Source organism: Notolabrus celidotus, chromosome 15 (genome assembly GCF_009762535.1).
Source record: "Notolabrus celidotus isolate fNotCel1 chromosome 15, fNotCel1.pri, whole genome shotgun sequence".
Classification (NCBI taxonomy): domain Eukaryota; kingdom Metazoa; phylum Chordata; class Actinopteri; order Labriformes; family Labridae; genus Notolabrus; species Notolabrus celidotus.
The window spans coordinates 33,819,145-33,832,994 of NC_048286.1; the positions used below are offsets into that span (position 1 = coordinate 33,819,145).

Sequence of the window (13,850 nt, forward strand, 5' to 3'; positions counted from 1 at the left end):
AGAGAGAGAGAGAGAGGGGAGAGAGAGAGAGAGAGAGAGAGAGAGAGAGAGAGAGAGAGAGAGAGAGAGAGAGAGAGAGAGAGAGAGAGAGGGAGAGATAGAGAGAGATAGAGAGAGAGAGAGGGAGGGAGAGAGAGAGAGTTATGATGAGATGTTTTTGTCAGTTATAATTCTGATCATTCTTTAAATCTCTGAAACTAAAGGACGTCACGACTCGTCTTCATGTGGATCTTAAAGCCGTCCCTCCTCCTTCTTACCTGAGTGACGACGATGTTGCAGTCGGACGCTCTGTTTCCTTTGACGAAGCGGTCCAGGATGTACTGAGGAACCTGGGTGGTTTTACCGCAGCCCGTCGCTCCTCTGATGATCACCACGGGGTTGTTGTCGATGGCGGCCATGATCTCTTCCTCGAACTGTTTGACGGGCAGCTGGTCCCTGTCCGCCAGGATCTGAAACACAACACGCTCTTTCATCAGGTTCTGAATCCTTCTGGATCAGGGTGAAGAGGAGGAGGAGTCCGAGGACATGAAACAGGACCGACCTTCTGCAGGTTTTCATCGTGGTCCAGCTGGTACATCAGTTCGTCGTGAAGGTCCCCACTGATCTGCTCCGGAGTGCACTGGAGAGTAAAACACACAGACGTCACTACAGAGGGACCAGGCTGGGTTTATCAGAGGAGTACGAGTGAGGGAACACAAACAGAGACTCACGAAGGCCAGCGGTCCCTCGTCGATGTTGCTGCTGGTCCAAGGGTTCCAGTTCACCTGAGGAGGAGACCAGGGGACGACCCCGGCTCCGCTCTGACGCTGCGACGGCTCAAACGTCACCATCTTCCCCTGAACCAGAGACACCGAGCTGCTGGGGTCTTCAGGCTGGACGGGAAGAGACGGACCGGGTCAGAGACCACCTTTAAACTGATCAGACTTAAACTCTTTAACCCTGGACTCAGGTGACTCACAGGGGGAGGGATCTGGACTCCGAGCTCCTCAACCACAGTGGCCAGCTGCTGCTGCAGGTCTGGAGTCACGGTGACCTCGTACACCTCCAGCTGGACACAAACAGACAGAGTGAGACTTTCCCTCTAACAGATCAGTCCGGTCATGTGTGAGTGAACGCTCGTACCGTTTCTCCCTCCTTCTTCTTGGTGATGCCGGAGTACGCCTCGATCACGCTCAGGTGGTACAGCTGCCGGACCAGAGAGAGAGCGCACGACTGAGCCGCCAGCTTCTTGTTGGAGCCGTGCTCTCGAGCTGTGATCCCTGCAGAGCGGACAGAGAGGACAGAGAGGACAGAGAGGACAGAGAGGACAGAGAGGACAGAGAGGACAGAGAGGACAGAGGGGACAGAGCGTGCTGCGTTGGTTCTTTTTCAACCTTAAAGGTGACATATTCTGCTCTTTTTCATCAACATATCTTGGTCTAAGAGGTCCCCAAAACATGTCTTTAAAGTTTATTGCTCATAAAAACACTTTGAAATCAGATTCTGGTCTGCCTGTAAACCCCTCTTTTTCAGCCCTGCTCAGAACAGGCTGTTTTCTGTGTCTGTGCCTTTAAATGAGAATGAGCTCTCTGACCACGCCCCCTCAGGAAGTGGGCGTGGCCTCAGCCGTCCAGTACGTTGATCTAATGTTTCCATGTTGGCTGAATATACACGGCTGCTCACAGACCCACGTTACTTCAACCCTCTGAATCTGATCCAGAATCTGATCCTGACGGAGAGGCGCCTGCAGCAGGACCTTTCTGAACCATTGGTCACAGATTTAGTGTTTCTTGTTGTTTTATTTGTCAGCATGTCGACGTGTGTCTTGGTACACGGCTACCAACATGTAGCTATGTGGCTATGCTAACTAGCGCTAGCACTTTTCCATGAAAAGTAAAAATCATCCACTAGATCTTCAAATCTGCAGACGTGGGGAGTCAAAGCGACCTTTGTGTTTATTAAGACAGCCTACAACTAGCATGCCTCCCTCCTAAGCTCCTTGTTAGCACACATGTGTGCAGGGAATGAAAAACGGAGGAGGGGTTGAGTTGTATTTTATACAGTCTATGGGCTGAACAAGCTCCGAGCTCTGACTTCCTGTTACAGACCGGATGGCGTTGTGACGTATGAAAAACACTGCAAACTGAAACGGCTGGTTTCAGCACACATTTACAGAAAGGTGGAGAAATCAGAACAGGGGCAGAATGGAGTCTTTGACTTCTCAGGGGGTTTGTAGACAGGGACACAGATTTCAGGGAGAGGACCATTAAAAAGTCCACTCTGCAGGATATGTCACCTTTAAACTTCATGGGATCATTTCCTGCAGGTTTGAGGATTTAGGTTTTAACTTACGTCTGCCTAGCTGCTTCACAAACAGCTGCATCTCTGCGATGAAGCTCCTGCAGACACAAACACAAAACACTGCGGCGTCACTTCCTGTGTCTTTCAAAATAAAACAGAGAACAAAGCGTCCAGTGAAGCGGTGAACTCACCTGCTGCGTCCTCAGGAGGAGGCCTGTATGTTTTTCTGCCAGACTTTGTGTTTAATAAAGAACAGCCGATTCTCCCGGCGGCGGCTCTCCGCCCTGCGGTGAACAGCGACACCAGAAATCACAACCAGACTCCACTGACCCCCCGAGCTGCACCCATGGGACAGCTTTAGTGCACCTAAACGCTGTCTCATGTCTTCCTTCAGTGCGGCTGTGAGTTCTGGAGTCACCTCGCTGTGTCTCACCTCACGCCTGCCCGCTGCACCGGCTGAATGATGGCGAGCAGACGTCAGACTGTCCATCATGTCCTGCTACATGCACAGATCTCACTCTGCAGGAGAGCTTCATCCTTCAGACGATTATTCAGAATCAGAGTCACTTTGTTTAAGTCTCATATTTAATTTGAAATGTGTTTATTATTTATATAACATTAAAATCTGAGTTAAAAAGATGAAAAGTTGGAACTAGTTTTTTAAAAACTGTCTTTTTTTTGTTTAATCTGATTTAATCTATTTTAAAAAAGGTATTTATGTGTTATTAAAGCTCCTGTGAGGAGTATTTGAGTGGTTGTGACTCCAAATTAATACTGATGTCTCTTCATGACCTTCTAAAGCAAACCAGACCATCAGCGACACGATTAACAACTTCCATATTCTTATTTTTGATGCTTGAAAACGCACAAGGGGGTAGGCGTCAGACCAGATGATTGACAGCACGCTTAAAAAGCAGCATTATTGTAAATTTTTAAAGTCAAATATTCACAATAAGTGACACATTAGACTGTTGGTGAGAAAGAATCTACCTGAGTGTGAGCAGGACGAGGTCAGAGAAGTTAGATGATGTTTATGTTTGCCTATAGGGGGCGACAAAAACAACACAAGCTGAAAGTTCCTCACTGGAGCTTTAAATATTTAAATGGATACATGTATCTGTTATTTCTGTCTCTATTTGTGTTTTTCACTTCTTTGAAAATATTTTCACTTTAACATTTTATTCTTAAGACAATAATAATGTTTAAACTGAGTTATTTAGCTGAAACTGTGCTTTAAAAACTTTAATATAAAAACATTTTATATCATGCATTGTTTTATAAAGAAGTTCAGACTTTTCATTACGAGTTTCAAAACTGACGTCTTATTTTTTACACTGTCAATAATTATAAACTCTCATAAATGGAGACGCAGATCAGACTGCTCTGACGGTGTTCTCTGGTTCCACCTTTCTGGAGTAAAGTGGTTCGAGTTCTGAGCAGCTGGTTTGGTTCAAAGATCCCTCTGACCCCAGATCTAAGTCTTCTGGGTGATAGATCTCAAGTACAGAATGTTTCAGAGAGGGCTTTTTCTGTCATTATGGTTAGTTTGATCACTGCATCCAGAATTATTTTAAGACTTTGGAAATCTGACACAAACCCAAGACTGAGAGGCTGGGTAGATGCACTGATAGAGACGGCATCTTACCAATCCCTGCTGCACAGATTAAAAGGTAATACAGGAGGTGGGTAGTGGAGGAGGTCTGTGCTGCCCTGCCACAGTCCCTGAGAGTGTATGTGGGGAACCAGACTCAGTGGAGTGAGGAGCAGGAGTACTGCTTCCCCTCTCTGTCTATTACCCCGGCTGTGGGGGGGGTGGCACGAGGAGGGAGGCCAGCTGCTGTGCTTTACAACCCTCCACCTGGGCAGGTTTCAGGATGCAGGAAAAAAAGAAATCTACCAGACCTGCGTTAAGGTCTTGAACCTGCAATCGTTGGAAGGGCTGAAGGAGTCGAGGTGGACCGAGTTTTTTGGGCCGGAGGTCTCCCCGAAAGGCAGCTGGCGGTCTCTGTACAAGCTGCCCGTTGAAAAGCGGACAGCAGACCTCCAGTGGAGGGTCGTACATGGGGCAATAGCTACGAACAGATACAGAGCGCACCTTGATCCGGAGCTGGGGGAGGGGTGTACTTTCTGTCTGCAGGTTGAGACCCTGTTTCATTTGTTTGTTCAGTGTCCTCGGCTGGTGGCACTGTTTGATCTGCTGAGAAGGTGGTTTCAGGGACTCGGGGAGGCTTTCTCTGTTGGGTTGTTTGTTTATGGTCCAAAGTACAGTGCCAGGACAAAGACGGTACACACGTTAATGAACTTTGTATCAGGCACTGCCAAGTTGGCCATCTGGCTAACCTGGAAGAACCAGGCTCTGGGTGCCGGTTGTGTGGATCCGGTTCTGGTTCTAAAGGGGCTGCTGAAGGCGAGACTGAGGATTGAGCATGGGTACTTTATGATGATGGACAATGTGCTGGCCTTCAGTCACATGTGGGCTGTTGGGGAGGTTTTATGCTCCGTGGGTGCAGACGGAGGTTTGATTGTTAATTTCTGAGAGGGACACGTTCTGTGTTCGGTGGAAGGATCTGTCTGTCTGTCTGTCTGTTTGTTTGTTTGTTTGTTTATTTGTTTGTTTGTCTGTTTGTTTGTTTGTTTGTCTGTTTGTCTGTTTGTTTGTTTGTTTGTCTGTCTGTCTGTCTGTCTGTCTGTCTGTCTGTCTGTCTGTCTGTCTGTCTGTTTGTTTATTTGTTTGTTTGTCTGTTTGTTTGTTTGTCTGTGTTGTTTGTCTGTTTGTTGTGTTGTTGTTTGTTTGTTTGTTGGTCTGTGTCTGTTTGTTGTTTGTTGTTGTCTTTGTTGTTTGTCTGTTTGTTTGTCTGTTTGTTGTGTTTGTATTGTTTTTGTTTGTCTGTTTGTCGTTGTTGTTTGTTGTTTGTTTGTTTGTCTGTTTGTTGTTTGTTTGTGTCTGTTTGTCGTTGTCTGTTGTTTGTCTGTTTGTTGTTTGTGTGTTGTTTGTGTGTTGTTTGTGTGTTGTTTGTGTGTTGTCTGTCTTTGTTTGTTTGTGTTGTTTGTTGTTGTTTGTGTTGTTTGTTTGTTGTTTGTTGTTGTTGTGTTGTTTGTTGTTGTATGTTGTTGTTTGTTTGTGTTTGTCTGTGTTTGTTTGTCTGTTGTCTGTCTGTCTTGTTTGTTGTTGTTTGTCTGTTTGTCTGTCTGTCTGTTTGTTTGTCTGTTCTGTTTGTTCTGTTGTTGTTTGTTCTGTTTGTTCTGTTGTTGTTTGTTGTGTCTGTCTGTTTGTCTGTCTGTTTGTCTGTCTGTTTGTTTGTCTGTTTGTTTGTCTGTTTGTTTTGTTTGTCTGTTTGTCTGTCTGTCTGTTTGTCTGTTTGTTTGTCTGTCTGTTTGTTTGTCTGTTTGTTGTCTGTTTGTTTGTTTGTCTGTTTGTCTGTCTGTCTGTTTGTCTGTTTGTCTGTCTGTCTGTTTGTCTGTCTGTTTGTCTGTCTGTTGTTTGTCTGTTTGTTTGTCTGTTTGTTGTTTGTCTGTTTGTTTGTCTGTTTGTTTGTCTGTTTGTCTGTCTGTTTGTCTGTTTGTTTGTTTGTCTGTCTGTTTGTTTGTCTGTTGTTGTTTGTTTGTTTGTTTGTGTGTTTGTTTGTTTGTCTGTTTGTTTGTCTGTTTGTTTGTTTGTTTGTTTGTCTGTTTGTTTGTTTGTCTGTTTGTTTGTTTGTTTGTTTGTCTGTCTGTTTGTTTGTTTGTTTGTTTGTTTGTTTGTTTGCTCGGCGTTTGTTTGATGATGTGAGAGTGTTTTTGGTATGTCATTGCAATGGTTCAATAAAGGGACTTTGAAAACCAAAACCTGGGACTGCTTGCAGATCCCAACAGTATCAGGATCTCCTGTTTCACTAACACTGTATTATTCCAGTCACAACATGTAATGGACGTTTTTGTTTCCCAGTATTTTGTATTTCTGTTTTGTTTTGTTCTTTCTTTTCATTATTGTTTTATTTTTAATACATTGAAAAGTTAATAAAAACTTTAATGACAAAAAAAACTGTTCTGACTGATTTTTTTTAATTATTAAATTCTAAAACTGAGACTTAAAATATTAATTTAAATTCAACAATTTTGATTCTCATTTTATTATTATTTAAGTGTTTTATTTAATGAAATAAAAACAATATCTGCTTTATTTATCGGCATCAGCTGTTGAAAAATCTGTTGACTGCACGATGTTAAATCACAAAATCTGAATTTATAAAATGTGAATTTAATCTAAAAACTCATCAGTCCTTATTGGTATGTGGTTTTTAAAAAGTTTAAACTCTGGGGCCGCATCCTCACAGAAAATATTTAGATTGAGAGAATAAGGTCGTCATTTTATGAGAATAAAGTCACAAGAGAAAATAGTAATTTTAGGACAAAACACTTTGAATATTAAAAACACAAAGTTGTGCTTTTAGTCTGAGCCTGTGTTTTATTTTGAAGGGGAACCTTTAGGAGAGGATAACTTCAGCTGCTCTTTTAATATTCCCCTTCAAAATAAAACACAGTAAGCTTTTCCTCATAATATAACAACCTTATTCTTTTTAATTAACTTTATTTTCTCTAATCACATATTTTGAACGAATGAGACGTGCACCGCAGGAAGAGAACTAATGAACACTCTGCTGAGCCAGGATTCAGCCGGCGTCCCTCTGCATCTCTCTGCATCTCTCAGTGTCACTGCACGTCTCTCTGCTCTGGATTCAGTGTGAACAGAAACCGGTGTGACTTCAGGTTTTGATAGAAACAGTGAGATCTCTGTGGTGTGAGCGACACACTCCGGAGTCTCTGAGTTTTGCAGCAGGCCGGCAGAAAAACATACAGGAACATCCTGAAGGCATCGTGTGTGGGGATCCAACCTCCCCCTCCACTTCTCTTACACACACACACACACATACACACACACACACAGGGTAAAACTCAAACATCAGCAGACTTCATCTTCTTTAAATCAAAGAGAGTCTTTAAAGTTTCAGGATCACTGATCCACATCATCGTGTTTAACCTCTGCAGCTTCAGGGAGCCGTGACGCTCTTCACTGATTAAACTGCTGTCAGTTTGAAACACGTCACCCACTGATGCTTTAAATCAATACCACCTGATGCTGCTGAACAAAATAAAAGCATTGACTCTCATCAGACTGGATCTGGATTCTGGATCTGTTCAGACCTGTTGTGATCCGGTCCCACTTGGCTGTATTTATACTCAGCGCTGGTTTTTTCCTTCTGGAAGAACTGGTTCAGACGGGCCTTGGCGTTCTCCAGAGTCCAGTTCCCGTGGAGGTTAGCGTTCAGGTCCACCTCCTCTGACTCCAGGGTCTGCAGGGGGGGACAGGATGTTACTTCAGGTGATCCGTCTGTAGACAAATACCTCTGATTTCACAACAAACTCACGGCCTGTGCTTCCTGTTCGTCTCTCCGGGCGTAGTACTCCTTCAGGTTGGCTCCTCTGTCCCACTCAGCTCGTCCTCCTCCTCCTCCTCCTCCTCCTCCTCCTCCTCCTCCTCCTCCTGCCCACCCTGAGTTTCCTCCTCCTGAGTAACCCAGCCCTGTCACTCCTGGTACTGGACCTCCACCTCCACCTTCACCTTCACTTCCACCTCCGCTCTCCTCTGTCAACACAAAAGCATGTTTTATTCATCATCAGGTGGAACAGGAACGATCAGATCATGAGTATTCAACACCTTCTCTGCTCCTGGAGTTAAACGTGAGCGTACTGCTGCTCCTCTGTGCTGAACACAGAGTTCACATTGTGTGAAAACACGAGTCTTTATTTTTAACCTGTTTATGAAAACAGGGAAGAACAAATCAGCTCAGACTGCAGAGAGCCTCACAAGCAGACAGCTTCCTGCCCTGGACATCAGTGTGCAATAACCTGATTATGTTAAATATGGACCCTTTTATTTTTTCTGCATATGTTGCATAAAAGGGTCAAATGGTGCTTCATACATTTAGGATTAGAGCCCGGTCTTGAGTTCACCTACATGTCTTTGTATGTTTTTGCACAATGACAATAAATAATCTGATCTCCTGAGCTCACTGGATCTGAAAGAGTCAGCACATACGAGTGCTCGTACATGCAGGTATAAAAGTTTTATCCACAGAACATTTCAGGTCATATAGAAATGATGCCATCATGCAGTTTGTCCAGCAGGGGGCGATATAACTTTCACCAGGTCTGCTGCGGCCCAGCTCCCTGGAGTCATGTGACCGAGGTTTCCTCTGACCTGTTGACTCCAGGCCTGGCTCCGCTCATCATGACTTTGGTTTGTTGTTGTAGTTAAGTGAAATACGATCTGGTGATAACACAGAGTCTTTTATTCTGAAAATTAACCGGATGTTTTCATTTGGTTTTGGTGAAACCTGACTTCCTGTCCCGCTCCATCTGCTCTGTTGAGATTGATGCGTCGTGCTCCGGCATCCGGGAACAAATAGAAGTCTGGTGTATCTGATCCGGAGGACTCTGACCTGCAGGATCAGAGACGCAGCCGGAACACAACGGAGCGGATCCAGTGGAAGTTAACACACTGACTAGATTGAAACCGATCAGATCTGGTGGAATTTGGCCTTTAGGGAAGGAAAGGAAATGATCGTTAAGGGAAGGAAAGGAGAGGAAATGATTGCTAAGAAAGTAAAGGAGAGGAAAAAGAAGCTAAGGAAAAGAAAGCTGAGGAAAGGAAATGATCGTTAAGGGAAGGAAAGAAAAGAGAATGATCGCTTAGGAAAGGAAAGCAGAGGAAATGATTGCTAAGAAAGGAATGAAAAGGAAATGATCGCTAAGGAAAGGAGAGGAAGTGAGCGCTAAGGAAAGGAATGCCAAGGAAAAGTAAGCTGAGGAAAGGAATGATCGCTAAGGAAAGGAAAGAAAAGGAAATGAGCGCCAAGGGAAGAGAAGGAAAGGAAACAATCACTAAGGGAAGGAAAGTAGAGGAGCGCCGGAACGCGGATCCAGTGGAAGTTAACACATTGACTAGAATAGAGACCGATCAGATCTGGAGCTGAGACGGATCAGAGACGGATCTGGTGGAATTTGGCCGTAACTCTGCTGATAAAGCTTCTTCTTTCTAACTGATGAACGACTGAATCAGTCCCCACGTTCATCATTCATAAACTTTCAGACCTCAAAAATCCAGCAGAATGAAATCTGTGTCTGCCTCCAACAAACACACTCCTCGTTGTCTTCCATCTCAGGGGAAATCCCAGCAGAGACGTGTGTTTCGGTTTCTGATGAATGAACTCCACCGCAGGAGGAAACTTAAAGAACTCAGAGATGTGGAGCGCTCGCCTGAGGACGGACTCGGTCAGAGAGATTGTCGTACCTTGCTCGGCTTTGACGACGAGGTGAGGAGGCAGAGGGCCGCTGGACGGGAGCACTCCAAAGCCACCTTCGTTTCCTCCTCTTCCTCCTCCTCCTCCTCCTCCTCCATCAGGTATGTCTCCTTCTGGAGCGCTCGCCTGGTGACACAAGAGTCAGATAAACCCTTTAAACCACGTCCATTAACCTTTCAGTGGATTCTTTTAGTGAGACATCGTCAGTGTGACACAGGACGGTGAGCTCACCCCCAGAGCCGGGACCTCCGCTGCATTCATCTCCCCGATCCGGACCAGGTAGTTCACAAAGTCCCGAGCAGCGTTGGATTGAGCGTCCTTCTTGTTGGTGGAGTTTCCCATCCCGATGTAGTTGTATCCTTCAACACGAACCTGAATGGAGGAGGATCAGAGTTAGAAAACAGGCGAGAGAGACAGAGATGTTATATTCCATTAAATGCAGACTCACCTCACACATGAACTTCTGACGGTTTTTGTTCCCTGCTGCTCGGATGTCGTAGCTTGGAGTCATCTTCTTTTTTCCACACCAGGCGTACAGGAAGTTCTTGATGTCCGCCATGATGGACTGACGGGTGGGTGGGGGAAATTTCCTCCTCTGGTCTGGAGACACTTTAATCTGAAAAATGAGGAAAACTGAATCAAAGCAACTCAAAACTCCAACAGCTGATCTGTGTTCCTGAAAACCTGCTGCTTTAATCCAGTCATGCATTGAAACTTCAGAATAACTCAGATTATAATGTGACCAATGATGGCAGTTTGGTTTGTATTACCAAGCATTGAAGCTAAGGTTAGCATTAATCTCCAGAGCATGAAGCTCCTTTCAGATTCCCTGCCTCTTTCTATTGGTGTCCCACAAGGGAGTATATTGGGTCCTACACTGTTCATCATGTATGTTAATGACATTGCCCTTGCAGCAGGTGATTCTCATGTCCGTCTATATGCAGCTGACACCATTATTTATACGTCTAGCTCCTCCCTGACCACAGCACTGTCCACATTACAGGCCAGTTTCCATAGTGTCCGACACGCTTTCATGAGGCTCCACTTGGTTTTAAATTCCAATAAAACTAAATGTATGGTTTTTAACAAAAACATACCTTTGCCCCTCAGCCCTCCTTCCTGGATGGGTCGGAGATTGAGTTTGTCGACTGTTACAAATACCTAGGGATCTGGCTTCAAACTTTCTTTTGAAGCACACATCAACACACTTACTCACTAAGGTCAAATCCTCCTTCACACACTCTGCTAAACAGCTTCTGGTTCAGATGACAGTCCTCCCAATTCTTGATTACGGTGACATAGTCTACAGGTCTGCTTCCAACACTCTCCTTCACAGACTGGATGTCATTTACCACGCTGCTATCCGTTTAGTCACTGGAGCCCCACTCACCACTGTCACCTGTCCTCTCAGCTGAACTGGCCCTCACTCCACTCTCACAGACAAACACACTGGTTTCTATTCATTTACAAACCCCTCACTGGTAAGACCCTGTTATATCTACAGCCACTAATCAAACTTCACAGCACAAACCGCAGCCTGCGCTCAAGCAGCTTTATCAAACTCATCCCACCCAAAGCCTGGACCTCCTTTGGACGCACCTCCTTCCAGTTTTCCAGTTGGAATCACCTGCAACAGTCCCTGAAGCTGACCTCTCTCATTCCACTCTCCACTTTCAAAAACCTAATACACCCCATAACTCAACATCACTGCACTTGCTTTTAAATAGCTTTGAAGTTGTTCACTGCTGGGATGTGTTTGTATTGTATTGTTCAGTCTCTAGGTTTGTCTGTGTGTCCTCTCTGTTTTTGGTTTTGTCTTTTATTTAATGTCATGCCACCTGTGCTGCCTTCTCGCCCAGGTCGTTATTGCAAATGAGAATTGGTTCTCAATTACCTCACCTGGTTGAATAAAAAAATAAATTAATTAATCTTAATGTGATGAAAGGAGCTGATCTCAGAGAACGTCCAAACCAAACCCCATTTATTTTCACTTCACTTTGAGTTTTCCGTAAATTAACGACATTTCTCACCTGTCATTTTGTGTGTTAAGGTTTAAAGAGATTAAATAAAGTCTTCTGAATAATTCGGCTTAGAATAAATGACTGAAAGAGCTTCCATCATGCTGTTATTAGAGCTCCAGATCAGGTCACCGCTCGTAGCGCTCTCAGCTAGAGGAGCTCTGTGTTAGCGGTAATATGAATGGGGTTTGGTTAGCAGCTCCTTTCACACAAACTCACTACAGAGCCTTAAAAACACATTCAAACGAAGGACTGAGGCTTCTGTTTCCTTAGTGACAGAATTATAATGATTTAAAGTGAATATAAATCCGAACACATCCATTTCAGAGCTGAATCCTGAAGCTACTGATGCTAACACACAAGCTAGCTTCCGTTAAAGCTGCTTTTAAAGTTATGCTACATCGTTAGCATGTAGGAGTCAGTTAAACAGTGCATAATAAAGCAGGTATTAAACTGTATAAGTGTTCATTTACACTGTTATTAATGTAAGCATACAGAAAGCCACTTTTTATTAATAATAATGACTCACAATCAGTCCAGTTAGGCTAACAGTTCCTCCAGATACACACAGCTCAGAGTGCAGGGCTGTTTAACTCTCTCCTCAGCACAGCAGCGCCACCTGCAGGGCCGGAGGGGAACAACAGGCAGAGACAGGGCACAAGACAGACACTGAACATGTGTTTCAATCAATCTTTATTTATATAACCCCAACAAGTGTTCTCCTCAGACTCTTCCCAAACAGAGCAGGTCTAGACCGGACTCTAAAGACCCAACATCAAGACCGGATCAGATCCAGTCCCATCTTCCAGACAGGACTCAGTCTGATCTCATCTTAATCCACCATGAGCAGAGCACTTTGCAGCATTTAGCAAGTTACAGTGGCAAGGACAAACTTCCTTTAACAGGCAGAAACCTCCAGCAGGACCAGACTCATGTTAGACACACATCTGCTGAGACCGTGTTGGAGAGAGGGATAGAGGGAGATGAAGAGAGAGAGAGATGATAGTGGGGAGACGGATAGTAGTAGTTGTAGCAGCTGGAGTCTGGACCACGTCCACAGCAGCAGAGATCCAGAGGAACCTACGAGACAAGGGAGCTCAGGGACTCCAGAAAGGTCTATGGTTAGTAACTTTAATGGGACAGGAAGAGTTAAAGTGAGAGACAGGCAGAGAGAGGAGAGAGAGGGAAAGACAGGATCCCAGTGTGTCAGTCTGAGCCTATAGCAGTCTGAGTCAATAGCAGTCTGAATCAATAGCAGTCTGGGCCTATAGCAGTCTGAGCCTATAGCAGTCTGAGCCTATAGCAGTCTGAGTCTATAGCAGTCTGAGTCTATAGCAGTCTGAGTCTATAGCAGTCTGAGTCTATAGCAGTCTGAATCAATAGCAGTCTGGGCCTATAGCAGTCTGAGCCTATAACAGTCTGAGCCTATAGCAGTCTGAGCCTATAACAGTCTGAGCCTATAGCAGTCTGTTCTTGTTGCAGCGGTCTCTTGTTTCCATGATCTGCATGGTGTCTCTTTCGCTCTACTTCTCACCTCTCTCGTCTCTCGTCCTGAAATAAAGACAAAAACAACTTTAAATAAATAGATGAAGGACTTCATCCTCATGAACCATGTCACCCAGCAGCATCAGTTAAAGCAGCTGTGAGGATCCTCCAGTGGGTGTACTGTAGGTTTGTGTGGTTTGGCGCCCCCCTGTGGACATAGTACGTCACATGAAGTCCAGTTTAGAGCTCTCCTGTAATCCTGAAAATTCACTCTGTGTTTCTGAAAACAGCAAAGAGCAGAGCAGTAAGGAAGTGATCCGGATTACCTGATCCTGGATGGGAAAAGAGGATTAGACCTTGAGACCTCCGGGCCCTGATGGTTGATGTTGGATCACTGCTGTATGGGGACATATGTAAACCTCTGATGTTACAAATATGTGAGACATTCCTCAGACACAGTTTGTGTACCTGAAAAGTGAACTCACGTTGAGTAACGCTGAGATCAGCCAGGTGTTGATAAGGTGTGTGTGTTCAGGGTGTGGTGTTGACACGGCAACAGGGGAAAGAGAGCAGGGCGGGGCTGAGTGAGTGAATGAGTGAGTGTGAGTGTGTGTGTGTGTGTGTGTGTGTGTTTGTGTGTGTGTGTGTGTGTGTGTGTGTGTGTGTGTGTGTGTGTGTGTGTGTGTGTGTATGTGTGTGTGTGTGTGTGTGTGTGTGTGTGTGTGTG

At 44.8% G+C, this 13,850-nt stretch overlaps 1 protein-coding gene across 3 annotated transcripts in view; it reads right to left on the reverse strand.

The window, feature by feature from the left end:
* The window catches only part of dhx9 (DEAH (Asp-Glu-Ala-His) box helicase 9), a 20,456-nt gene extending 8,166 nt beyond the window's left edge, over positions 1–12,290 (reverse strand). Inside the window, exons 1-13 of one of the 3 annotated variants that reach the window (XM_034703155.1) lie at positions 12,168–12,214; positions 10,069–10,236; positions 9,852–9,992; positions 9,611–9,746; positions 7,686–7,903; positions 7,462–7,610; positions 2,472–2,564; positions 2,332–2,378; positions 1,123–1,259; positions 959–1,048; positions 711–872; positions 542–619; positions 258–449 (exon numbers count right to left, since the gene is read on the reverse strand). In XM_034703155.1, the coding sequence (XP_034559046.1) occupies positions 258–449; positions 542–619; positions 711–872; positions 959–1,048; positions 1,123–1,259; positions 2,332–2,362 (690 nt within the window). In that variant the 5' untranslated portion in view covers positions 2,363–2,378; positions 2,472–2,564; positions 7,462–7,610; ... (3 more) ...; positions 10,069–10,236; positions 12,168–12,214. Of the gene's footprint in view, positions 1–257; positions 450–541; positions 620–710; positions 873–958; positions 1,049–1,122; positions 1,260–2,331; positions 2,379–2,471; positions 2,565–2,713; positions 2,871–7,461; positions 7,611–7,685; positions 7,904–9,610; positions 9,747–9,851; positions 9,993–10,068; positions 10,237–12,167 lie in introns of those variants that run through there. The other 2 variants (XM_034703153.1, XM_034703156.1) reach the window with 2 other exon arrangements.
* Positions 12,291–13,850: the final 1,560 nt, after the last annotated feature.